Source organism: Vidua chalybeata, chromosome 18 (assembly GCF_026979565.1).
Source record: "Vidua chalybeata isolate OUT-0048 chromosome 18, bVidCha1 merged haplotype, whole genome shotgun sequence".
NCBI lineage: Eukaryota > Metazoa > Chordata > Aves > Passeriformes > Viduidae > Vidua > Vidua chalybeata.
The window spans coordinates 9793865-9819298 of NC_071547.1; the positions used below are offsets into that span (position 1 = coordinate 9793865).

The window sequence follows — 25434 nt, forward strand, 5'->3', positions numbered from 1 at the left end:
GCGGGCTGACAGAGGTGGCTGGAGCTGGGACGTGCTGTCACGCAGGCAGCCCTGCCTGACCTGCCTGTGCTCTGTGGCCGTGTCCTGTGACAGTCTGTGATCCAGGCTGTGACAGGCAAGCCTGATCCTTACTTTCCTGTGGCAGGTGGAGTGTAAAAAAGCTCAGCCGAAGGAGGTGATGTCCCCAACGGGCTCTGCACGAGGGCGGTCCCGAGTCATGCCTTACGGGATGGATGCCTTCATGCTGGGGATCGGCATGCTGGGTAAGCCCCCGGTCAGCTCTGCCGCGCTCCCCCCGCTCCCGGCCGTGCCAGGCAGCAGCTTAGAGGTTTATTCCGGGAGCGGCGGGGCGGCCAAGGGCAGCGCTCCCCGTGCGGGGCCGCCGGGACCTGTTCGCGATCGCAACTTGCCCTCTGGTGGCACCTGGAAAAACTGCAAACGTGCCACCGCTGCCCTGCGACAGCCGGGCTGGCTGGGCACAGCCCCTGCGGGGCGGTTCTGCCCTTCGACAGCTCCTCCACGGTCCCGCAATGCCGGGGCACATGGACAGCAATTCCTTGATTTGGAATAGGATGTAACAGCAGAGCTGAGTGTGGAGTAATCTGTACCCAGGCATCTTCATCCCACACTTGTACAGGCTTTCTGGTGAATTAGTTGATTAAAGAGCTGCTGACCTTTCACTTGAAGCAGTGGTCCGTGTAATGGCAGTGTCCTCACTGTCATTTAAAGAGTGTTAAAATGTCCTTAAAGTTCTAGTTGAGTGTTGTCTCACTCTGTTCCCATGTTCTCAAGTACAGCAAATACCTGGTATTGCAGGGAAAGCTCTACATTTATAATGGGACTATCTTGTAAGGAGAAGCTGGTGACAAGCAGGCTGGGTTTTATGTCTACCAATGCTCCCAAGACAAAAGCATTCAGATAAAAATTTAAAAATTAAAACCAGAAGTAATTTGTAGCCCTGTCTTCCAGGACCACAAAACCTCATGCCTAGATCTGAGAGTCAGCATGATCCTTCCAGTGTGGGTGCTGGTCCTGACTTCTGTCTCTTCTCACTTTCATTGGAGCCAGGACTGAGCTGACCCAAGAGCACTGTTTGCTCAGGATCATTGCTGGTGTTGCTGGGCAGGGTGTACTCAGCCTGGCTCTCAGTGCTAAGCCTGCTGAGTAGCAGTTAGTCACTGAACAAAACTCCCAAAAGGGCATTTCTCCACCAATGTTTTCACTTGACTTATTGAAGAGAAATAAATCTCCAGCCTGTGGTTTTACCTTTTCTAAGCCATCTGAATTTTAAAGCAGCAAGACTCAAACTGAGTCACTGGGAAATCCACGGACTCTTGTCTTGGGAGATCTCAAATCAAATATTCATCTGTGAGTCAATGCCCTGCATTCTCACCAGCTTGTTCATATAGGTGGTCAGCTTCTTGGGGAAGAGCAGGACTTGTGCTCCTGTGTGTGCCATGAAGAAATGTTCTTTGTAACTGCATTCACCAGCCCTTCTAGTGCAAAAGTGACTCAGCCATTCAAATGCCCTTTCGTCCCTGATCTCCTGTTTGTAAATCCAGCTGATGCATCAGAAAGCCTTAGTCTGCAGAGCTGTGAGTCTGAGAAGGAAATCTCCATGTCCTTACATGTTTGAAACAAGTTAAAATTAAATGGGCCTGCTGAAACTCCTCTGCAGGCTCGCACGTGTTGTGCGCTCTGCCCAGCGCTCTCCTGGGGCTTCTGCTGTTACCCCTTTCTGCTGTCTAATGCCAAAGGATGCTCATGCTGCTCATGAGCAGCCAGACCTTGCCAGCTTGCAGTAATGGAGTCCTGTTCTCTTCCCCAGGTTATCCGGGCTTCCAAGCTGCCACCTACGCGAGTCGAAGTTACACTGGCATTGCACCTGGTTACACTTACCAGTTCCCTGGTGAGTGGAGCTCTCTGCCCTGTTCTTTGGTCTGCCTTCAGGTGATGGGAGCCCCTGGCATGATCTATAACCCAGGCTCTGCCCCTTTCACCCTTTCCCCTGTTTGGTCTTTCTTTAAATTGGAGATGGATGTGGAAGGGGGATTGGAGAAGCCCTGGAATAGGTGGGAACAGCTTGTCCTTCATTAGGATTATCCTCACACTGCAGTGGCAGGAAAAGCCCAAGGCTGCTCCGACGTCCTTTCTGCTGGCCTCCTCCGCAGGGCTGCTGCTGTGACACGGAAGGGCCCCGCAGCTCTGCCTGTCTCACTGCCTTTGTGTGTGTCTGTCTCTCTTTACCAGAGCTGCCACCACTCTGAAAGTAGCACAGAATGGTGAACCCCATGTGCCAGGGATCTCCTGAGCACACGAAAGGCAGGTGCCTGCAGCACTGCAGTTGTATTCTGAACAGTGCCTGGACCACTCACAGCCTTCACAAAGCATCTGCTGGGCCAGGGGGCTGCAGATCCCCTGCAAACTGGGTGGTTTCAAGCTTCTAATACTGCCATGTGCTGAGAACATGGATTCAGCGATCAATGGCTGGAACCTGCTGTGCCGCAGCTGCTCAGAGCTGTGGGGCCTCCCCTCCTGCTCTCTGCCAGGCCGGGGAATGAGGCAGAGCACACTTAAGGGACACACTGTGCTATTGCTATTTTCTAGAGTTGTGGCAACTCTGAGCATCCCTTCCTTACTCCATCCCTCCATGTGATGGTTGATATATGAAGTTTTGATATTAAGGGCTGGGAATGGGAAGTTTCTTCTTTGTCTGAGGTGAGCCCAGGCTGACTGGCTGAAAGTTGCTGTTGCCTCCTGGCTGTCTGGAAGCTCTCCATGAATCTAGCTGTAGTGGCTTCAAGTCCCTCATTGTAAACCTGTGCCAGGCTGAGTGTGGCACATACTGAGCACACACTAGCCTTGCCGTTAAGAGGTCAGATTGGCCGGGTCACCGAGCGGTGCTCCAGGGCAGACCTGAGGCTACAGAGTGATGCTTGAACTCGCCCTGCCCTGGCCACATTTATTACAAGGATAAATGGATCCTTTCAGCCTTCAGGGCAGGAGTCCAGCACCTTTCAGCACCAGTTATAAATCAGTTTAAAGAAGACTCTGGCCTGGTCGCAGTCTGGTTGCAGACTGCTCCCCCAGCAGACCCCGGCTGCTGTGTCTCTGGGGGTCTCCCTCGGGGCGTTTGATGAGTTCCTAAGCTGTCTTGCATTTCGTTTTTAGAGTTCCGTGTAGAGCGGACCCCTCTCCCGAGTGCCCCCGTCCTCCCTGAGCTCACAGGTCAGTCCCACTCATTTCCTAAACTCACAAGCTGGAAGGGGAGAAGGGGGCTTTGTGCTGTTTCAGTGGTGTTGCTGCTCCACAGCCTGGCACAGTTAGACTGGAAATGTGCCTTATTTCCTCTTTCATCTGGATAAGCTCCATCCAAAGCTGGGGATGGAAAGATGGAGAGGCAATCAGAGCCATGTGTATTGCCTCTGAAGAGGACCATGCAGGTCCTTTCTTGCTGCTTGCCTCATTTTTTAGCTCCTTGCCCCAGGCTGTATGTAAACCAGATATGGAAGCTGCAGAGAGCAGGGTGACTTCCACAGGTCTACAAATGGCTTTAACCTGAGCTGTTGCAAGGATGAAATTTGGAGTGCTGGGAGGAGGGAGAGGGTGTGGATGTACTCCTGGTTACTCTAATCCCATTTCCCTGGGAAGGAGGGGCTGCAGGGAATGCTTTCCCTGCTCTGAGTGGTGCAGTTCCTCAGATACTCCCACACAGGCTTCCCAGGTAGGAGTGAGCGTGGTGGGACCTTGCAAAGTCCTGCACTGCTTGTAGGGAGCTGTGGAACAAAATAGGAGCAGAGGATTGTCCTCAGTGTCCTCAAAGTGCAAATGCCCTCCGGATCCTCAGCCCCTGGGGTGTGTGCAGTGTGTTCTCCCTACGTGATGTTCCTTCTACCTACTCTCCCCTCCATGGCCATGTTTTCCCCAGCTCTGTCCTGTCCCTGGTTTCTATCATAGAAAAGCAGCTTTGTGTAGCACCCTGCTCCCCATGTGCCATTTCATTTCCATAGTGTGCCTCCTTCCCAGTGCTTCCTTGCCCCCACCTGTTTCAGGGTTTGAATCTCTCTGCAAAGGGGTATGGAAAACCTTCCTAGGAAGCTCTTCTGCAATTAGCAGTACAAACAGGATTGAAAGGGAGTTTCTGTGGCACAAAACTATGTTAATCCTCGGGGACTCTGTTTGTGAGGATGCTGAGGTTGGCAGCCACCAATGAACAAATTTCCCTGAGGGAGGTAGGGAAAAACTAAATCCCATTTCCCCCATAACAAAACCCTTCCCTGACACCATGTATGCAGCTGCATAAGCACCTTTGAGCCTTCTGCTTGGCAAGCAAAGCAGATGCGCGTCCAGTTGTTTATTTACTTGTGTGTTTTTCTGCAAAACCCATCACATTTGTAGAGGAATGTTGGTGACTTGGTAGAATAGTTTTTCCCTTCATGTCCACCCCAGGCTGCCCTGTGCCTTTTCCTAGCAGAAGTGACTCGCCTGGGGCCTGGCTGTCACTGGTGGCCGGGGTGCACCAGGGCTCTCCACAACAAGACGTTATTAATGCTGCTGTCCTGGCTGGGTGCCACGTTAGCTTACAGTCCTGAGTATCTCGCTGAAGTACCAGCTGGGGATCGTGGCATTCTTCCCTCCCCGATACGCTTACCTCCTGTTAAGCAGGCGTTGTGCAGCCGCTTGGCTGGGCCGCGGCTGCGGTTCCCATGTATAGGCTGGAGTTGGCCCTGCGGAGGGCAGAGCCCAGCGAGCCGTGCGCTCGAGGGCCCTTGTGCCTTCGAGTGGCTGCAGCACACACGGGCTGCGCTTCACAGCTCTGTGAGGGGAGCCAAGAGGAGGGGATGGCACAGGCAGGGATGCACGCACACGTGCTTTGTCACCGCAACACAAACCCGGTGTCTCAGCAGATAAGACTGCAAAGGCAAGAAGGATTTTTCTTGGAAAAAGAGCTGGAGCTTTTGAGATTACCTTGCCTCCTTTCTCGGTAAAACCACATTCACTCATGTGTTAGGGACTTGCAGCAGGGATGGGGCAGGAGGGTGGCTGCCAGCAGCCTTTCTTTCCCAGAACAGCATCTTTGGGGGTGATGTGAAGCAGCAACATGCCTGCATTGGCCCAGGGCCTGTAATGAGCGGCTAACCCAGATAGAAGCCTCGTATGACGTTTGCTCGACACAGGCTGGTGCCTGCTACTAAATATTCCCTCCTAAGCTAGTCTGGGTTTCAGCCTTTACGCGATTGATTTGTTCTGACCTCTTTTTATGGTGCTCTAAACAGAATCACAGTGAATTTCACATTCAAGCATGAAATGCTGACCCAGTCATTTTAAGGGCAAAGAGAAACATACTGGCTTAGATGCCTCCTGCCCCGAGGGCTGAATGCCTGTGGCAGTAGAGTTGGGAATTAGAACTGCTACATATAAATTAAGACTTAGTGTTTTAATTAAGCCATTTTTAGTTCCTGCTCCCTAGGTATATATTTCCTGCTTTTCTACATTGAACAATGAGGTTCTGAGCAATCAGGAGCTAAATTCAGTGTGGGGAGAATGGTATGTCTTGAGCAAAGAAATAGGGAGAAAAAAGCTATTAAACTGTTATTCAAGAATATTAACAAGAGACAGAGGAGGGGCTGAGCCTCAGGATCTTAAGCTTCAGCTGCTGTCCCTGAGCTGTTGCCATTCTCCACGTTTACTGCCAAAATCTGGATCTGTAGCTTCAGATTAACTGCATCTTGAAAGCTTAGTAGTGACAGGATACATTTGAAATTGCCCACTTCTCATTCAGCTCTTGCACACCATGCCTTTGGCTGCTCTGGGATGTGGGCTTGACAGAGCATGGCTCGTGCATTCCCCTGGACATTGGCTGTGCAAAAGAACACTGATAAATTCAGGGCTATGCACTTATCTGTTGTCATCCTTTAATGTCCTCTGTGGTGCACTAAGCCAGTACATATGTGTGAGCCCAGTATTTTGCAGTAGAAATGCATGCTCCCTTTGAGGAGTTTCCCATGTAGCCACGGTGCTCCTGAGATGCCTGTTCCTTCTTTTCCAGCAATCCCCCTCACTGCGTATGGACCGATGGCGGCAGCAGCGGCTGCAGCGGCCGTGGTGCGAGGGACAGGTAACTCCACTTTCCTCCCCAGCACGGGTCCTGTCACAGAGCTTTGCCAAGGGGCTGCGGGGGGGGGGGGGGGGTGGGACAGGGTTGCATTTTTGGGATCTTCACTACGTAGTTCTGCTGCCTGCTGTAGGTTCCACCCCCAGTCGCACCGGTGGCTTTCTGGGCACCACCAGTCCCGGGCCGATGGCAGAGCTTTATGGAGCAGCCAACCAGGACTCAGGGGTCAGCAGTTACATCAGCGCTGCCAGTCCAGCCCCGAGCACCGGCTTTGGACACAGCCTAGGGGTGAGTGCTCCTTGCGCCCTCTGTGGAGGAGGGAGATGGGGAGTGGGCTGTGTGTCCTCGTGGTGAGGGAGGTGAGCAGCAGCGGGCAGCCCCCTCAGCCTACAGTCTGTTTTCTAGTTATGAAATACCACCCACTGCAGCATTGGCTGTGCCACTGCTGAGCCTCACACCTAGATGGACGGTGCAGAGTGCAGCAGCTCACTTGGAGCCCACATGCTTGGTTTCTGCTGGCTCTCTCTGATCACCACTCAAGGTCCTGATCTCCAGTTCTTTCCCTGATCTAGCTCAGGCTTTCCAAGAACCCATCTTGGCCCTGATACAGCATTCTGCAGCGCGATGTGATCTTTAGATCTGGCACCTCCAACTGAAAACATTTACTCTGTCATCTGGGCCATGACTGAATTTGTTGTGTTAGCAATTCTTCTTCACTGTTCTTTTGTTTAAGAGGGGGATTTTAACTCTTTCTTCACAGGGTCCCTTGATTGCAACAGCTTTTACCAATGGGTATCACTGAAGCTGGGGACCAAGGAGGCAGGAGGTAAGACAGCTTTGAACAGGAGCAGGTAATGAGAGAGAGGAGTGAGGTTCTGAGCTGGTCTCTGTGCTTTGGCTCTCAGCTGAAGCTGTGAATGTTGCTGTGAATGTTGCTGTGAGGCTCCATGGCCTGGCCCAGTCTGTGGGAGGAGTCCTGTGGCCAGCATGAGCTCTCTCCTGAACCAGGAGGCTTGGCAGGTTGGGTTCCTACTGAACGCTCCCCAGGCTGGGTGTGGAGAGTGTCTTAGTGTCTAGCACAAAGAGGAAGAAAATGAAGCACTGACAAAAAGAGAGAACATCTGCAGGGTCGGCCAGAGTCACAACCCAGTGATCTGAGATACAAGCTTGGCTCTTCTGTGTGGCTGGGGAAGCCTCCACCATGCAGCTGGTTGTTCTCACTGCTGCCGAGACCAGTCTCTGGGAAGTGAAGTTTTTCATCTCCTGCCTGGGAAAAGGGCAGAAGGACAATCTGATCAGTTCTGGTATTGGTCCTTGGATGGGCTGAGAGGGAACTGGTTAATAGTCTTTGTTTGCTTTGTAAATGTGACTGAAGTTAGCTGGCTTAAAATTTAAAATAAAAAAAAGTAAAAAATCAGCTTTTCAAAAAGGAGGGCAAAAACTGGAGGGAATAGTGTCCACAGACAGGAGCCCATGGCAGCCTGGCAGGGCTGGACTGAGCTGAGTGCTGGGGAAATGGCTGGACTCTGCTATGTCCCAGCCCTCACAGGGACCAGGCCACGTGGTGTGTGGGACTTGTTTCCCAGGCCTGCACATTGCCACTGAAGACAGAAACATCCCTGCCATGCCCTGTCCCTGTGCCAGCCATGTGCAGAACAAGACTGTATTGGGGCAAAGTTTGGGTATTGGGTGTTCCTGTCAGATCACACCAGAAGAAAACCCCAGGAGGAAAGCTGTGGTTGTTCTAGACCCTGTCCCTTCCCTCCCCTGCTGTTTCCCGCAGATTCCCCAGTGACCTAACCGAGGACAGCGAGTGGCTGGAGGATCTGGTGAGCCTCGGGGGATGAGCCAAGGTTACCTTTCTCTTGAATCAAACTGCACACTGCCGGCTGGCTGCCAGGCTCCTGCCGCCCTGCCCGATCTCTCCCTTTGACCAGACCACACTGGACTGAACCCGAGGAGATCATCTCGCTTTCCTACTAACCACCGACGGTTTACGCTTCCCCCTCCCTGCCCCCAGCCCACTGATTCTTCTTTTATTTATTTTATTAGCTGTTAGTTTTATTTTTTTATTTTATTTTTTTATCTTTTTTGGGGGCTACCCCTTCTTTTTGTTGTTTGCTCTTTCCTGAGCTAGTAGACATATTTTATGAATTGGCTTTGTGATTGTGTTAGGTAGTTTTCATTGAGGAGTATTTTTATTTGGCTTTGAAACTGTTTTGAATATTTTCAACTCTGTTGTTGTTGTCGTCAGTGTTTTTAAAGCACGGTATGTAACAAGAATGCAGTTCTGAAGGGAAGAAAGAGACAGAGAGAGAGAAAAGGCTGAGAGGAACTGCTGTATTTCTATTTTTTTTAAAGAAACTGTTTTTAATTGTTTCTGTTTTGTAAATGTGAGGCTTTGAAAAGTGTGAAACTCCAAGGATCCGAAAACGTTGGACATCGCTATGGAACAAAACAAATGTATATTTTGCTAAGTGAAAAACACTATCCTTACAGCTGAAAAGATTTTTTTTCCCTAGGTTTAGTTTTATGTGGGGTTTTCTTTTTCCTCCTGTATAATATGTAAATATCGTGAGCTGAACCTGGCTGCTGCCGGCAGCCTGGCTCCAAGGAGCAGCTCCAGGTCCTGGACTTGGTGCCGCAGCGTGAGCAATACTCTCCAGCAGAATCCTGACAGGACTTTGTTCTTTTTTTGTACACCTTTTACTGTAAGATTTTAAGACCTCTGATGAGATGAGATGAAAGGGGGGGGTGGGGGGGCGGGTGGGGTGAAACGTACCAGCCATCGGCTGTTTTGCTGAGCGGGTTAAAGCTGCTTCCAATTGCTTGATGTACAGACTCCATCCCTGGGCTCCGTAGCACCGGCTCTGGGCTGGCTTAGGGAAAGGGCTTTGCTGCCGTTGCTTGTCTTGGTTACTTTGAAAGGAATTCACTCTCCAAACTTTATCGCTTGCGTCAAGATTTCCTGGGAAAGGGGATCCTCCTCCGGAGGCGAGGGTATCGGAAGGGGTGTCAGCCAGGGGAGATTTGGGTAGTCGTTCTCTGAAGGGCAGGGCTCTGGGATGGGGATTCATTAACAGGGGAGAAAAGCATTAGGGTGGTGATTTGGGGGCGGGTTAAGGGCTTCTCAGGGATTATATGAATTATAGAATTGCAGCTTCCCGTTTGCTTTACTCTGTGTTCTGAAGACTGTGGGAATTTGTCCGTTGTCCTGTGCGGGGTGATCTGGTCCCTTCTCCAGAACCTGCTAGGGCTTCCCCTGGTATGGTCCAGGCCTCTGCCAACCAGCACTCTGCCATGGGAGGCCTCCAGCAGGAATACATGGGGCAGGTTTGGGTCTGGATTTCAGTGAACCAAAGACCTTGTTAAGGGGGGTGATTAAGCCTTTTATTAAGATGCAGCCAAACTCTTTTCCCAGGGAAATAAAAGCTTCATCTTAAGTTTTAAAAATCATTCCCTCTCTTCCCCCAAACTGAGCCCCTGTAAAGGAGATGGGCATTTAGAAAAGGACTGGGAGGGCCACAGTGCCCACAGGGCCCTTTTTCTCTTCTATCTCTCCCCCGTCTGCTGGAACTTGTCCTGACTTGGGCGATGCGTTTGGAGAGTTCTGTTTAGGTAAGAAAGGTACTTAACAGATCAGTACTGAAAACACAAAGCAATAATTTTTGTTACTGAGACAAGAGTCTGTATGTCTGTTTTTTTAAATATTTCCTAATTAAAGAAGAGCTGCATTTTATTGGGTTTATTTTTATTCTATATACTTCAAATTTGGGTCTGCGGACAGCGCTTTCCTCCCTCTTGGTGTATGCGCTGAGCTGCTTCCGTGCCCCCTCCAGACATCCCGGGCCAGCTGTGCTGCTGCTGGGCTGTGAGTCACTTTCTGGCCACTGCCTGGAGGCTGGGGCTCTGGTTTCAGGGTGGGCATTTTTTTTAAAAGAAATAAAGCTGTGTTTTTAAGCCAGTAAGTTATTACACTCCAGTGTTTGTTCTCTCCACACCTGTAACCCTTTTTCCAGATTTCAGTTTTAAATTCCTAATAAATTATTTGAAAACTGTCCTTCTCTGTCATTATTTGAGGGTGCGAGGTTTTCCAGTGGGGGAGATTTCTGGACCTGGCAGGAGTTGTATCCTGCCTTAAGGATAAAAGCCCCAGGCAGGTCTGTGACTTGCTGTTCTGCTCCCACACTTTGGCAGTGGCCAGTTTATAATGTGAGGCAGATCTGGTTTTAGTAGAGATTGTGTCTCTTTACCTTACAGAGGTTTTGTGTAAGTATTTGTAGGTTCAGAAAAGGAGATAATGTGGTGCTTACAGGTTTAGCACATGCCCTGGATTCAATTGACTGTGGTGGACCAAGGAAGCTAGATGTAAGGAAGTAAAATGTGGAGATGGGAAGAGTAAAGTCCTTAACAGACAAAAGAAAGAAAGGAGAATTTTAACAGTATGGAATAGTAGGGAACTCTGCAATAGGGCTTATAAAAAAAGTCTTAAAAATAATTTAAGGCTTAAGCCTATAAATTGGAACCAAGTTATAGGTTGAAATGTGCTCACAAGTGTACCAAGGGACCAGTGGCTTTGTATACAGTACAGGTTGGGGGAAACCAAAAATAGCATTGCTGGAAAAACCTTTACCCTGCTGGGAGTTTTCTCATGAGGCGCTCTTGTAATACTCATGTGCTTGCTTTCCCACACTTGGTGATCCTTTTGTTGAACTAAAAATGTAGGAAATTGTTGACTTACAATTTTAAAAAGGCCAGTTGACTGGAAACTTTCTAGGAAACATCAATAATACATCCGATACTGAGAACAAGGAGGATACTGAGGAAAAAGGAACCAAACTCCTACATTTCATAGGTAAGAAAACAAATTATTTTTTTAATTAAAAAGTTAAAAGGAGAGAATACAGAGAACTCTTAGGTGGATATTGAAGGGAAAGTTGACAGATTGATCTGTGGGCAAAAGATAAAATTATTTTTTCTGAACTAACTGTGGTACACATTGTCCTTTACATCAGCTTTTAATGTTTGTTCAATACTTGGTTAGAACACTGAGAATCTTAAATCAACTCAGCATCTGCTCAGCTGTAGGTAACCCACGAGTGGGGAGCCCCAGAATGGGAGCGCTGGAAGAGATCAAAAAAGTCGGAATGGATCTGGTTGTTCAGCACCATGTCTAGCTTTCCCTAGCTGTCCTATGGATATATCCATATAATATCCACCAGGTACTGTGGGTACCCTGGTGTAGTTTCAGACCCTATGAGGAGGAAGGTGTCCTCATCACCCCTTTTGGAACCTACTGGTGGGATGTGAGCCCAAAGCTTCCTGCATGAACACCCTGGTGTATCAGGCTATTGCAGAAAGGTGGCCTTTGTGTCCTCCTCTGCTCTTAAAAGCTGAGGGTTTGTTTGGTGCTTTGGAAATCAATGCAGACTTCATAACTATGTCAAGGAATTGTATCTTGAGTGTGTAAAAATGCCAAACCCATAGCCCTGAAAATGCCAGAGCCTCTGGGATCTAAATATGAGTGCAGTGTTTTTACTTATCCCTGACTGATTCCAGGAAGATTTTTTCTTACCCATTTTTTGAGCTTCTTTCAAGGTTCCCAACTCTCCTCATCCCATGGCATAGAAAACCAAAGGTTCTTAACTGGGTTCTGCATTGGTGTTGGAGAAAGACGAACTGCTCTAAGTAACTGAAGTCTGCTGTGCATGTTGAAACTTCTAAGCCTGGTTCATTTCCAATGTAGATTGCTTAAGGCCACATAAAACCAGATACTATTCCTTGTTTAACCCACCTAAAAGTTTTCCAGGTCACTTGGGTCCTATTTCTTGCCTAGTAGTACCTCCTTCTCCTCTGTGGTTTTAAAGTAAAGAATAGCTTGATTTTTTTTTTTTTTTTTTTTTTGAGTTGATCTTATGCCAAATGGACATTTGATGTGAGTGGACAACCTGTATCTTATTCTCTGAATTATGCCAGGAGGACCCATGGAGAGATACAGGATTAATGATACATGGGATACCATAAAAAGAGGATGCAAGTATTAGTGGCAGGTGGTTATTAGTGTGCCAGAAACTTCCAACTTAATTACCACACTGCGATTATTTTTTAGTAGAGAGCCCTTGAAAATATCCAGATATTTCAGGCTGACTTCTAATAGTAGTACTACAAGAATTTAATAGTGAAAATCTAGAGAGCAAATATTTGCCTTTCGGGCTTTTATGGATTTAACTCAATTGGCCTTCAACTGGTCACGCCACAGCCTGCCGCCCATAGCCTCTGATGGAAGAAATCTGCATTTAGCAACATAAATACTGGCTGTTTTATCTCATACCCATGTCAAGGTGAGCCTGTTGTATAAAGACTCATTTCCCTTAGCACCAGTGTTTGTGTCAAGAGCTGCGAGAATGAAGTTCCTGGCCCTGCTTTTCCTGCTGTCAGGTAGGTGTAGGTGCCCTCGTCCTGGCACTGGTAACCCTGCACCTGACTCTAACCACGCTCTGTGTCTCTCCCCAGTGGGTGCAGCCAGTGCTGAGGTCTCGTCCCGGGCCGTGTGGCTGTTCCGCGAAATGATCAAGTGCACCCTGCCCAAAAGCCACCCACTGCTGGAATTCAACCACTACGGCTGCTACTGTGGCTTGGGGGGCAGCGGCACTCCAGTGGACGAGCTCGACAGGTTTGTAAGACTGCTTTTACAAACCTCTTTCCTTGCTTGTACTTTTCTGCTTCAGCTGGCCCTGCCTATGAATGTTTACAAAACTCTCTGGCGGCTGTGAAGGAAGCTTTCTTTCACAGGTGGATTCAGGGGAAAAAGAATGTGCACTATCACACCTTGATGCCTTATTATTAAGATAAAATATAATTACAGTAGCTCTTCTCTTCTATGGCAGCACAGTGTGCTCATTCCAGCATTTTTTTGCAACAGTGCTGGGCCAGCAGCATGGATGCAACTCTGCACACTCTGCCTGGTACTTGACCATCAACATATACAGGCTGGGCTGCAAAATGCTAGGAAATGGCATGGACAATTTAGAGACACACAAATCTGGCAGCCAAGTCGTGGATTGTGTTGGCTGAGAGCTTCTCAGCTACCAGGCACTGAGGGGAAGTGTAAACACTGGCTTTTGCTTTCCCGGTGCTCAATAGACAACTGTGAAGATGCTCCCATAAGTATATATGTACCAGACACCTCTTGGACCATGAGCTGGCACAACTGTATCCCTTTGAGGTCCTTTGTGTCTGCCCTCTTTTTGCTGGGTATCTTTTTTTTTATTGTCAAGAGTTTTGTCAAAGCAAATCTAATGTATTTGTGTGTCTTACAGGTCCGTTGATTCTGGTATTTTCTAACCTTTTTCTCCTTGTTTCCCAGGTGCTGCCAAGTACATGATAACTGCTACACACAGGCACTGAAAATGGAATCCTGCAAATTCCTCCTGGACAACCCCTACACTAAGCTGTACCGCTTCAGCTGCTCTGATGAGCAGATCGCATGTAGCAGTACGTCCATTTCCACTTCACTCCAGATGTTCTCCAGCCTCTCTTAGGGTGGAGCAGGGCTGTGTTACACTCACACTGCTGAGGCAGGAAGGCACAGTGCAAGTTCTTGCCAGGGGACCTGGTTGTTAGAAAGAGGGCACCTCACACAGGCACTGGAATGAGTATTCTCTATATAGCTCACAATTTAAAGTTTGTGAAGATATATGGTACAACAGAATATAGAGAAACCCGTCTAGTCTTCAGGGGATTGAGTATTTTTCTGGGAGGCCTTCTAATGGCAGTATCCAAGAGATCTTGGCACTGTTATACATTTTCTGGCAGACACCTCTGATGAATAGTGGAGACTTTACGGGACTCTGGAACAGAGGTAAAGAGCAGAGTTTGGCAAATAGGGCTGCAGGGAAGGGACAAAGGGGCAAGGAGAGAGACGGTTTGGCAGCAACACACAGCTTTCGGGCAGTGGGTTAGTGGGTAGAAGCCTGTGCATCCCCAAAACGATGGCAGCAGTGAAACGGGTACACCGTGACAACAGAAATGCCAGCCCGAGCCACTGCAGCGCCTGGCGAAGGAGCCGCGGGCTCTGACCGCTCCTCTCTCTCCTCCAGGCAAGAACAAGGAGTGCGCCAAGTTCATCTGCAACTGCGACCGGGCCGCTGCCATGTGCTTCGCCAAGGCGCCCTACAACCCCGCGTACAAGAAGCTAGACACCGACAAATACTGCAAATAATCGCCTTCATGTGCCTCAGGGCGGCCGCAGGACCAAATAAACAAATAAATAACCTAAACCGACACCCCTGGCCGCTGCTCACCGCCGCCTGAGGGGACGGGGCGGTGTGAGGGGAGGGAGGCCCCGCCCCCTCTGCCCACGGCCCTGGGTGGCGCCTCCGCGTTCGCTGATTGGCCCCCGGAGGCGGCGGGGGCGGGGCGCACCTGCTCGCGGCCTCGCGTGCCCCGCCCCGCCCCTCCCCTCGGGTGCCCTCAGGGGGGCTGCGGCTTCCCGCCCTCGCCCTCCGCAGGCCTCTGGGGGCGACCGTCCCTGCCTGCCCTCACCTCCCCGGGGCTCCTCAGGGCGCCCTTCCCGCCCGCCCTCACGCTCCTGGGATTACAGAGGGCGCCCTTCAAGCCTTCCCTCGGCCGCCCTCGCCTCGGGCTGCCCATGCGTTAGCCAAAGCACAGCTGTCCCTCTTTCCCGGGGCATCGCTGTGTGAGGGTCTTGAGCCGTTGGGTGCTCCTTTCTCCTGAGGGTCTCCTGTGCACTTACCCTGGGGAGCTTTTCCCCTGCCCTGTTCCCAGTCAGGAGCTGCAGAGAAGGAGGTAATGTCAGCCTGGAAGGCAGGGAACCCCTCTGAGGGACAATATCTGCCCCACTTTCCCAGCCCTGCCAAGGTCCTGTGCCAAAGCTGCCCCCACCCTTGGTACCGGTTTTGCTGGCAGATGTTTTTGGGGTGTGGGTGAACTCCTGGGGCAGGGTCTACACACACACTCTGCTTGCTGGCAGGGCATGAGGGGGGCCCTGGTTCATCATCAGAATGAACTGTTCACAAACATGGAGCACACCCCAAGGATCTGAGAGTGCTCTGGGAAATGAGAAACAAATGGAGAAGGAAGAAGCCGGTTTGGTATGTTATTGCAAGGTACTTGCAATGCCTTCCTTCTGAAATGTATCTTTGAGGGCATTAGAATGATATTGAGAATGGATAGAGAATTGCATTTAGTTCTTCTTTTCCTTGAAAAGGGGAGGGGACTGTGTCACAGCCAGGCATTCCATTTTATGGTAGATTGAGTCCTGGTTTTGTTGCTTATTTTTCGTCAGGTGTTTGTGTATGTGAATTTTCTGGAAACTTTGAGTGCTTGGAGCCCTCCACAGAAATCTTGAGGATCCTGGATGTGATCTTGTCATATGGCCAAAATGAATCATTCTTAGGACTAGAAGAGCAAGATGAGGTCTCTTGTACTCACTCACTAGCTTAGATTCCCTGAAATTACTGTTTGTAGAACAGTAAAGCTCCTAAGTAAATGTTATGAAAGTCCCCTTGTGATAAACCTCATTGTAGAGGAAAAAAGTAAAATATGATCACTATCTGTAAGGAACACTGCACTTCCAAGCTGTATTAGCACAAGTAGGGAAGATTGCTGGAGTGCATTGGAAGCATTTCAGAAACTTAGTATGAATTTTGCCTGTAACAGGAACTGCAGATTTGAGGTGAGCAGTATATCTACTCCTGGCATTCAGCATTTGGAGCATGCTAGCATTCCGTAGATAAACCAAATAGACAGATAAAGGCTCAAATTGATTCCGTATCTGTCTTACTCCATACAGATTTTATAAGCCTGCACATATGTTTGGTCCCTTCTCATTTCCATGCTGCTTTGATGGTGTGAAAGACCCACCATTAAATCCAAACATTCCCCATCCATAGGGAGCCTTCCCACATAATGCAGAGTGTCAGGCCCTAATGAACAGCACAGGTGGGGAGGCTGAAGGGGGTGTGCAAAGCTGCTCATTAGGGCTTTGAGGAACGTCGTGGGAAGAGTAAGAGCAGGGCTGGTGACTGCCTGAACTGCCAGCGTAGGGGGGAGTACAAGGAGTGTGTGAAGACCTACCATGCCGGCCTGTACTTCTGTTCCAAACCAGAAAGGGACTGCCTGGAACGCAAGGTATCCCTGTGCTCAGCAAGGGGGAGATCTGAGACCCTACACAGCACCACAGCTGGTGCATAGGATGCTGGAGAGAGAGCAGCTCCGTGGGCTCACTGCAGAAGTGAAGTCTCAGTCTCTTATCTTTTCTCTATTGTTGTTTTCTATGCCAAGATTTTTCACTCTCTGCAGGGAGAGCTGAATTACTTTTAACTACATGGGCATTGCACAGATGAAAAAGAGTGCTCCAGCTGAGGTGAGACTGCAGAGAGCAAACAATTCTGCTGATGGTAATCATCCTGTGTCAGTTTCTGTTTGGGCCTGGAACCAATTCGAGACACTTGCACTGTTGCGCGTCCTCTTCAGGCTCTTTTCCTCTGCCATTGTCTAGTGCAGAAGGGAAGAACTGCACTGGTGTACCTTTCCTTGGTGGGAAGGGAGATGACAGGGAGCTGCACACAGAATTGCAGGAACAGTCTGGAACAGAGGTTTTAAAGCCCATCTGGCTTGACTTTGCTGTTTCCCTGCCTGCTGCAAAGGCTGGGAAAGGGCGACATCCAAGGCACAGGGGAAGAAGCACACTCTAGATGGTAGATTTAGTCACCTTCACTCCACTGAACCTCCCAAGTTCTCCATGCCCAGGGTTTTGGGTCATTTTCCAGAAGTAATGAACAAGCCAGTGTGTCAGTAGGAGAAATCTGACTGTAAGATGTGGGAGGCTGCACTTGCACCACAGACACCAAACCCTCTGGACCATCTGCATTGTGTGCTGCCCCCACCGGAGCTCAGTATGTGAAATACCTTCCTCAGGCTGCTGGACTCAATTACAGTTTGCTCTGAGAATTTGCCCAGAAACAAAGACAAGATTTGCCAAATAGGAAGTAACTTTTATTTGCTTTGGGGAACTCCAACCCCACTTTCAGAGTTGGGTTGACCCAACAAAGCAGACCCACTTTCAGAGGAGCAGAAGAAAAATCCATTATAAGGTACTCTCATCTCCTCTATCCAAGCTTCAGGAGGAACAGTTGTAAGAAAAGAGAAGAGCAAAAGCTGTTGATTCAGCTAATTTCATGTCATGGCTTTTGGTATAGGAATTTTAGGCTCTCTCAGGCATTTCTCACATGAGCAAACTTAATGGTATCTTGGGGAATATTTTAAAAAGTGAAGTGCTCTGATCCTGTTCTAAAAGAGGTCAATTTTAGTAGTGCTGTATCAACTTAACAGAAAAAAGAAGGAACTTCTTCATCTCGGCCTCATATAGATGTTGTAGATATGCTCATTACCATATAGTAATAAACAATGCACAGGAAATTTACTGTTATGTTCATTTATTCTAAATCATCGTCCCGGTGGCTTAAAAGTACAATCAGTGGAGAGCTGGGGTAATGACTCTTCTGAGACTGATGCTGAAGAGACATCCTGACTCCTGTCCCACAGGCTCAGCTGCAGAACTGGAGAGGAGGCAGGGAGGTTTAGTTACCTGTCACAGAACTCATTCCAAGACTTTAGACTGCTTGGCAATGCTCCCACACCTTCTCAAAATGCTGGCTCTACTGGCACTGAACTTGCAGCCTCTGGTTTTGACACACCAATGTTGTGTAAGTTTCAAGGAGGGGGAGAAGATGATGTGAATAGTGAGAAACTCAGCCCCAGCTCCTCTGCTAAGGAGGCATCAGCATCTTTTCTTACAGGAAAAGCCCCTACATGAAAACATGGTGTATGTGGAGATTCTGCTGTGCTTTAAGCATGATTTCTGCAATAGCTTTGGTTGGTGGGACAGCAGAACTGTGGACAGGACAGCTAAAGATGGAGAGAGATCTGTGAGCTTTGCTCACTGCCAAGCAGCAGAAACCTGAGTCATTGGAAAGTGGAGTCACCATTCAATGAGAGCAGAATGCAGCTGGGAGTCCTGAACTGTTCTTGCTTGGCTTCAAAGTGAAGCTGTCTCTCCTCTAACACAATACAGCCAAATATTGAAATGTGTTATGCATCTTAATGCCCTCTACCTTCTGCGGAAATTGGATGCTTTATGTATGCCTTAGATTCTGTGTTTTATTTGCTCTCTCTTGGAGTGGATTTGAATCGACAACAAAGCAAAAATGAACTTTGCATCCTGTGGTCAGTTGTCCTTGCTTTGCTACTTGACCTTTTAGCAGATGACTCTGGCATCCTTGTTTCCAACTGCTTGTTACAGTTCTTGTCAAAATATTAGTCCAGGACATGTTACTTGGAGTAGGAGGGGGCACTTGGAAAACCCCAACAATTAAATTCTTCAGAGCTAGAAGAGGGGGAGTGGTAGTTTCATGAAGAAGGTCAGGTCAAAAAGTTAGTGTTCTAGTTTGTGCCAGTTCTGTATTTTACTCTGGACACAGTTTGATAGAGCTTACAATACCATCATAAGGATCAACAAAAAATCACTACCCGGTAGTGATGGATCTCCTGTTAGGAGTGTGGAAATTGCGCCTTTCAACAGAGTTTACCTCCTGAGGGAGACCTATTGTACAGATTTAATTGTATTTCTCTCTTAATTCATCAGCTGCTAGTAATTACAATCTGCATTTTTGCAGGAAAATGGAAAAACAAAGCATCTAAACTGGCTACTGAGAATGTACTTAAATAAATCATGGGAGGGAGAGAAAATTACAATGCAAATAGTCTCAATCTTCTAAACAATTTTAATTGATTCCGTAGCTATTCATTAATTAAATAACATCTTCAAAAATGCATTCTGGAAAATGTAGTGGCCTCACTGAAAGTAGTGCTGGTCAGATTAGCTTCTGGCATCTCAACAATATTTCATTTTTAAAGGGGTCAGATAGGAAGGAGTTTACCTTGTCAACCAACAGTTGACTTCCCCTCCTTGCTGGAAGATGTCAGCCTTATAGCCTGTGCTTCCAAATAATCTGTTACAAGAGCAATGCTCTTGTTCAGCTTCTATTTTGAACCTTTTTTCTTTTAAGTGACCACTGCAGTTCCTCTTGCCTCCTTTTCCTCTTTGCACACTCTACAGTATCCCACCAGTGCCACTGGATCCCCCAGCAGTCCCACATCGCCCTCCTGTGCTACAGCCTCAAATTACCTGCAAAATCCCCGTTCCCCCCTTCTCCTCTGGGGATAATTATAACAAAGGTATTTTGTCCTCAGACATGGTAGTCCAATTATCCTGTCCCAGTGAATGAAAAGGCACTGTTTAAAACAGCAAGGTAAGGCAAAAAAAGTACTTTTTTTTCATCCTCATTCTGTTTCCTGATACGTGGAGATGGTTTCAGTGGAGAGAACTGGTGAGGCTGACGCGTGTGAGACTTGCTGCCCTCTCCTGGTGCCCTCAGCACTGCATCTCACAGCTGCCTCTTGGATTGGAGTTTTCCCTTTTCTGAGATGAGTCCTGCAGGAGAGGAGGAAAGAAGCTTTATGGACTGAATTGATGATTTTAAACAGCAGTGTTTGATTTGGATTAGCTGGACCAGTTTCAATCAGGAACAGCTTTTGAATTGTCAGTTGCAAAGGCAACAATTGTGATTAAGTTCTCTGGAACTACAGGTGATCCCCTGTAGTTTTCTGATAGTAACAAATGGATTGGAATTCTACACTACTGAGTCTTCTGGATACTCCTACCCAATTCCCTGGGAATGCTAGCACTTACTATGTTTTTTGTTTATGATCATGGGAAATAGTATCATGTCCCATCAGAGCAGACCAATTACAGATTAAAATTTACATCCACTTTTTGGTGCAGTGAGCACATCTCAGTCTCAGCATTTGCTAGGAACCCATATTCTTACCCTGAAAGGTGACTGACCAGGGAAGGTACTCACCTTGTAAAAATAACTTTAATCCTGATAGCTACTGAAGCTCAGCTGGTTGGGTCATGTGCAAACAATCAAAGGCAGCAGCTCTCCACAGCGGAAATTCAGCTTTAAGGATGCAAAGTGATCTAACCTGGTGGGCCCAATGTTAAGGACTGCAATTGGCAGCTTCTTCTCCCGAGCAGCAAGAGCAAACCTGTAACCAGAATACACCTGCAGGAGTACCAGAAAACAAAATTACAGGCAGCTTAGGCAAAAGAGGAGTTACAGAAAGGAATAAAATGGTTGCCATTGACAGTGGGAAAAGGGCTGTACATACATGCTGTGTTAGGCAGCTGCACTGAGCTCGGGTAGGAAATGTCTTTGTTCAGGAGTGCACAGAATAGAACAGGTTTTAACCTCTCTCAGTGAAGGATTTGCAGTTTCATAGAAACTGAAACTTCAGAGCAGATTGAAGGGAAATGTCCTTGTCTTTTAGTAAATCTCTGCAGCAGTTTTTATTAGTTATCACAGGTACTTAAATGCTGCACTTTGATGGTTTCTGCATGGCCCACCTTAGGTAGTACAAGAACCAACTTAAGGCATTTCAATCATTCCTGTACAGAGGATTATAAGCTTAAGAAGTGCAAGCTCAATGAATTTGTATCCAGTATCCTGAAGCCAAGAGAATCACAATCATGCAGCCTTGGTTTTATCTCCTTCTGGGAGGTGTTAAGAGTAAAGTTTTTTTTATGTAATAGACCTTGTCCCTGGAAAAAATTATCTTACATAAACACCGTTACAAAAGCTTCTATGGGTTTAGAAACCCCTGTTGTTTAGCTACCTTACCTTATAGATAAGAGGCTAGTGGAGAAAACACATTGTGATACAAAAGACAATACCAAGCAGCAGAGATATTTCAGCTCTCTTATTGGGAATTTAATAAAGAATTAGAGGTCCCAAAACCTGGTATTTTAGACAGTGTGCCACAAGGCCTAAAAAGCTACCAAAGGCTAAAAATTTCAGGTAAAAAAATGTGAGGAATGAATTGTGTCAGGTATCTTGTCTTTATGGACAATTGTGACCTGATGGAGGAGCCAGCAGAGAGAGGTCTGAATGGAGGTATTTACAGCAGCACGAAGTAGACTGGCAAGAGAGTAACAGGGAAGCCCAAACAGGTCACCCATAAAGCCAGATTCCAAACAAGGTAAAGATAAAATACAAAGAAGCTCTGCAAAGGCTGATCTGATCCACAAGCCATTTGTAGTCCTAAGCTGTGGCACCAAGGATCATTGCAGGCAGAGTAGCAGCAAAGTAGGAATGCAGTTTGGGAGGCAGACCTACTTACCTGCATAGAGGATCCTGCTATCAGCATGGAATCTGATTCTGCCAGGCGTTGGTGTACAAAACTGACTTTTTCCTGGCTCACTGTGTCTCCAAAGAAGGTCACATCGGGCTTCAGGATTCCACCACATTTACGGCAGGCTGGGACTTGGAAATTGCGCACCTGCTCGTCCGTCAGGAAGACATCCCCATCCGGAGCCACTCCAAACGCTTCAGCTTTCCAAGTAGGATTCAGAGCTTCAAAGTGCTCCTGGAGCTCAGAACGCAAGATTTGGTCTCCACAGGCCAAGCAGAAAACCCTGAAATTCAGAGCAAAGTCTTAATGGAGAGTTTCATGTCAGCCGAAGATCTGGAGATTCTAACTTGTTCGTTAGGAGGCCTGTAATGATTTTCCACATTTATTTACCAAATAGTACAGGTCAAGGAGATGTCTTTCTACTCTGTTGCTTTGTAGGAATGCTCTAGAGGAAGTGCTTTCAACCCTGCCATGCATCCTCTCTCCCAGTTCATGCTGTGCTTTTTCATTTAGAAATTTTGGGTGATCCCAGACAGACAGTGATGGCCCTTCTGTAATACACATATCCTGTGCAATTCTGGCACTATCCACTCTGCTTAAGGTGGATAATCCTTGTATCCTCATGATCCCCTCGTTCTCTTTACTAAGAGGACATTTGCTGTACCAAGGAAAGGGGAAATGGATACAGGTTTCCAGGAAATGGATCCAAATAATGCTCCAAAAATGGAGTGGTGGTCATGTTTCTTAAATACCATGCTGTGAACAGCACTGGCTTGTGATCTTTTTCTCTACCCCAGCCCAATACCACCTTTGTGCCTGTCATCTGCAGGAATGCAGCATGGACATTTTGCCTCCTTTCTCAGCAGCTGACACTGCAGCTGCCTGTCAGTCACCACTGACAACCCCCTGTGCCAGCAGCTGTACCTGTGTATGCAGCCGTGCAGCTCCGTCATGCGCTGGCTCCCGGCTTTGGTGTGAAGGGCATCCACGTTCTGGGTCACCAGCCAGTGCAGCTTGCCCAGCTTCTCCCAGTCTCTCAGTACCAGGTGTGCCTTGTTTGGCTGGTGGGAGGAGAACTGGGGCCAGCCCACGAAGTTCCTTGCCCAGTAGCGCTGCCGGGCACTGGCGCTGCGGACGAACTCAGCGTGCTGGATTGGCCGTCTGTCTGTCCTGGCGTAGAGCCCAACGCCCTCAGAGCGGTAATCAGGGATCCCTGACTCCGTGGAGATTCCAGCTCCAGTCATTACAAACAGCCTCTTGGAGTTAGAAACAAAGCGCTGCAGCTCCTCCACTTCCGCGGGATCTGGGGGAAGACAGGCTGGCACAAAAGTCAGGTTTGGAGAGGCTCTGGATATAGAACGGGATCTGAAATGATGCAGTCTGACAGCCCTGAAAACTCCAGACCACGTCCTGGCAGAGAACATGTTCAGCTAAAAGGCAAGAACAGAACACATGGCAGGTAAAAGAAAGCAAAACCCATGTCCTTAATGCCATTTGCTTGTGAGTCTCTGGGAAATGACACTGTGAAGTATTCTTTGCTCTCTTTTTAGTAAAGAAACAAATTATTTTGGGAACATGAACTAAAGCCCACCATCTAAGTATGTACTTTTGGAAGAGGGGAACACTGAGCACAAAGTTAACAACTCTGACTTGCAGGGTTCCTGCTGTTCTACCCTGGTGTGAAGGATGGTTGCCTAAGAGGACTTGTAAAGAGCAAAGAAAGACCTGTGCATGCAAAGGCTTTCCCATGTATGTGCAGCAGGCCAGAGAGGAAATGGCAGGAAAGCCAAGCACCTCACCCCAGAGGCACTGGCTGGTTCCTCCCCAGAAGAGACCCTTGTTCTGCATTTTTAACATTCTGCCTGCTCCAAATCAGTCTTTTATATTTACCCCATTCTTTACAAATGTTGTAGGAAGGGAAAGAAAAACAGCCTTGAATTTTTTTTTTTCCCTGACAAAGGCCTTGACTGGAGTTACTCCTGTGTGGCGTGTTTTGGTTGGTTTTTTTTGTTTTTGTTTTTTACAAAGGCCTGGTGCAGAACAGGCCTTGAAATGGGACTGAAGATGATTAGGGCACTGTCTAAATGCCTCTGGCACCTCCTCTTCTGTGGGTGCCACCTCACCAGAGTCAGTGGGGAGTTGGGTGGGCACTGCTTTGCTTCTCCAGCAGACACAGGGGCCTTCTGAGAGAGAAGGGATCATCCAAAGTGTTTGGGGCAGAAGGAACTGCCTGGCAGGTATGAATTGGGAGGGACACTCTGCTTAAGGGAGGAATGACATGCCCTGCTGGGGACAGGCAGGATGGATGGCTTTGCTGATTAAGTAGCCTGGAATTGTGTGCAGGACCTGTTGAGACACGAGTGGATGGGTTTGGACTTTGATTTTGTTTGGGCTTTCCAGCAGTCTGCAGTTCTTTCTCCATTTCACTGTTTTAAAACTGTTTTTTCTCGGCCTCACTATGGTTTTGCAAATAATGTACAAAAAGATTTGAAAGCAACAATCCTGAAAATTGACTGTCTGGTATTTCTGCCTCCTTAAATCTCCCTAAGCAGGGGGCTTTGTACAAGATGTGGAAGACGGAGGAAGAACTTTACTTACTGATAAAAGGGAATGATCTCCTGAATGCTTAAACTTCAGATGTATCTAAATATTACTGTGTTTACTGTAAGACCTAGTACTGTTAGGTAACTGAGGGCTTAGATACATCTGAAGTTTAGGTGTTCAGCTCCAAGCATTGTGATACTAAATTGTTGCTAGTAGCAAAGGGTAGATTTGGCTCAGTTAGTCTTCAGTTCTCAAAGCTTTTTGTGATCATGAGTTAAAATACAGGGATGATTGGACAGACTCCATAGTCTGAATTGCTTTTTGTATCTAAGAAGTGATTCTGTTTGCAATGATTTTTGCTTTGTCTTGCTGTTTAGCAGGAGTTGTGTTGGGCATTCCCTCTAAAGAGGTTTAATTTCCCATATGAATTAATTAGAAGGGACAAAGTTTCCCAATAAACTAATTTGTTTTGAGAGTAACTTGTGTCATTATGCTCCCCAAAGGCTGTTAAGCCAGCTTGATGGTAATTAAATTGCTTTAACTGATGAAAACTCTTCATTCTTGCCCCTTATTATCAAAAGATCTCTCAGAAGGAAATGTTCAGAGGCAAAATGAAATAGAAATGTAATAAGGGTTGGCCCACAAGAGAGAGAAAGGAAAAATTACAGATACATTTAGATACATTTGAAAGCTGCTGTGAACCAGGTAAGGACTATGGAAGAGAAAATGTTAAAGGATGGAATACTTCTTGTCAAATACGAAGCTGCTTTTAAAATGAAAGTGCTCAGATTAAAAAAAAAAAAAAAACCAAAAAAAACCAACCAAACCTACTTTACATAACAAGTGAAACTCTTCAAACAAACCTACGAAGATCTGAGGCTAGAGTTTGTTTTTAGCACACACCCAAGATGCTCCACAGGAAAAAGATCAGGCAAGGTTAAGGAAGATAAATAGGATCCTACAAACGGCTACAGGCCAGAAATCCAAAGGGGGCCCCGCGCCACAAGGACCCGCACGTGTCTCTTGTGCTGTGACGGGGACGGGGTGACAGCCGCACCGAACCCGGCTGATGGAAGAAGAGCCGTGCGGTGAATAACGCTGAAAACTCACCTTTCATGCTGCTGCCGCCCGGCCGCGGAAGGACAGGGCTGGCCTACCGGAAGGGGAGCCCTCTGGGAAATGTAGTTCACGGGGAAAAAAAGCACAGACACTACAACTCCCATGCGTCAGAGGGGGGCGGAGGGGCAGTGAAAGGTGTTCCCAACATCCTAACACCTGAGACAATTTGAAAACGCTCAGAGCTCCATAGCAGCCCTCGAGGAAACGTGTGAGGTTAAAATCCGAATTCATTTGATAGAAATGCATGTGATAGCTTTGATAAAATGCATTGTAGGTGCTTGTCCTTATAAAAGATGTGTTTTCTTTTAACTGATACTGACATGTTTTAGGCTTAAAATGTGGCTAAATAAATTATGGAAGAAAAGTCCACTGAGGGCTGT

General features: G+C 47.7%; 4 protein-coding genes across 14 annotated transcripts in view; 3 read left to right on the forward strand and 1 right to left on the reverse strand.

Moving 5' to 3' along the window:
* MSI1 (musashi RNA binding protein 1) overlaps positions 1-10175 on the forward strand; it is a 30408-nt gene extending 20233 nt beyond the window's left edge. Inside the window, exons 9-15 of one of the 4 annotated variants that reach the window (XM_053959504.1) lie at positions 146-263; positions 1829-1909; positions 3172-3228; positions 6050-6118; positions 6231-6403; positions 6876-6941; positions 7899-10175. In XM_053959504.1, the coding sequence (XP_053815479.1) occupies positions 146-263; positions 1829-1909; positions 3172-3228; positions 6050-6118; positions 6231-6403; positions 6876-6917 (540 nt within the window). In that variant the 3' untranslated portion in view covers positions 6918-6941; positions 7899-10175. The remainder of the gene's footprint in view (positions 1-145; positions 264-1828; positions 1910-3171; positions 3229-6049; positions 6119-6230; positions 6404-6875; positions 6942-7898) is intronic. The other 3 variants (XM_053959505.1, XM_053959506.1, XM_053959507.1) reach the window with 3 other exon arrangements.
* A 2163-nt stretch (positions 10176-12338) lies between these two features.
* PLA2G1B (phospholipase A2 group IB) lies at positions 12339-14394 on the forward strand. Its single transcript, XM_053959629.1, has 4 exons — positions 12339-12553; positions 12629-12788; positions 13482-13609; positions 14215-14394. The coding sequence occupies exons 1-4, from the start codon at positions 12520-12522 to the stop codon at positions 14334-14336; spliced, it is 444 nt and encodes a 147-aa protein (XP_053815604.1). The 5' UTR covers positions 12339-12519; the 3' UTR covers positions 14337-14394.
* Positions 14395-14573: 179 nt separating this feature from the next.
* PXN (paxillin) overlaps positions 14574-25434 on the forward strand; it is a 59736-nt gene continuing 48875 nt past the window's right edge. For 3 of the 6 annotated variants that reach the window (XM_053959003.1, XM_053959007.1, XM_053959008.1), the window contains exon 1: positions 14574-14923. The gene's annotated coding sequence lies outside the window, so the exon portion shown is untranslated. Of the gene's footprint in view, positions 14924-15107; positions 15244-25076; positions 25268-25434 lie in introns of those variants that run through there. The other 3 variants (XM_053959004.1, XM_053959006.1, XM_053959005.1) reach the window with 2 other exon arrangements.
* On the reverse strand, positions 18904-25076 carry SIRT4 (sirtuin 4). 3 transcript variants are annotated; one of them, XM_053959011.1, is made up of 5 exons: positions 25046-25076; positions 22316-22821; positions 21380-21674; positions 20062-20265; positions 18904-19631 (listed from the first exon to the last, which is right to left on the reverse strand). In XM_053959011.1, the coding sequence occupies exons 2-4, from the start codon at positions 22813-22815 to the stop codon at positions 20113-20115; spliced, it is 948 nt and encodes a 315-aa protein (XP_053814986.1). In that variant the 5' UTR covers positions 22816-22821; positions 25046-25076; the 3' UTR covers positions 18904-19631; positions 20062-20112. The 3 variants fall into 3 exon arrangements, with proteins under 3 accessions (XP_053814986.1, XP_053814987.1, XP_053814988.1); XM_053959012.1 differs by lacking the exon at positions 25046-25076 and having other exon boundaries at positions 22316-23115; XM_053959013.1 differs by lacking the exon at positions 18904-19631 and having other exon boundaries at positions 20112-20248.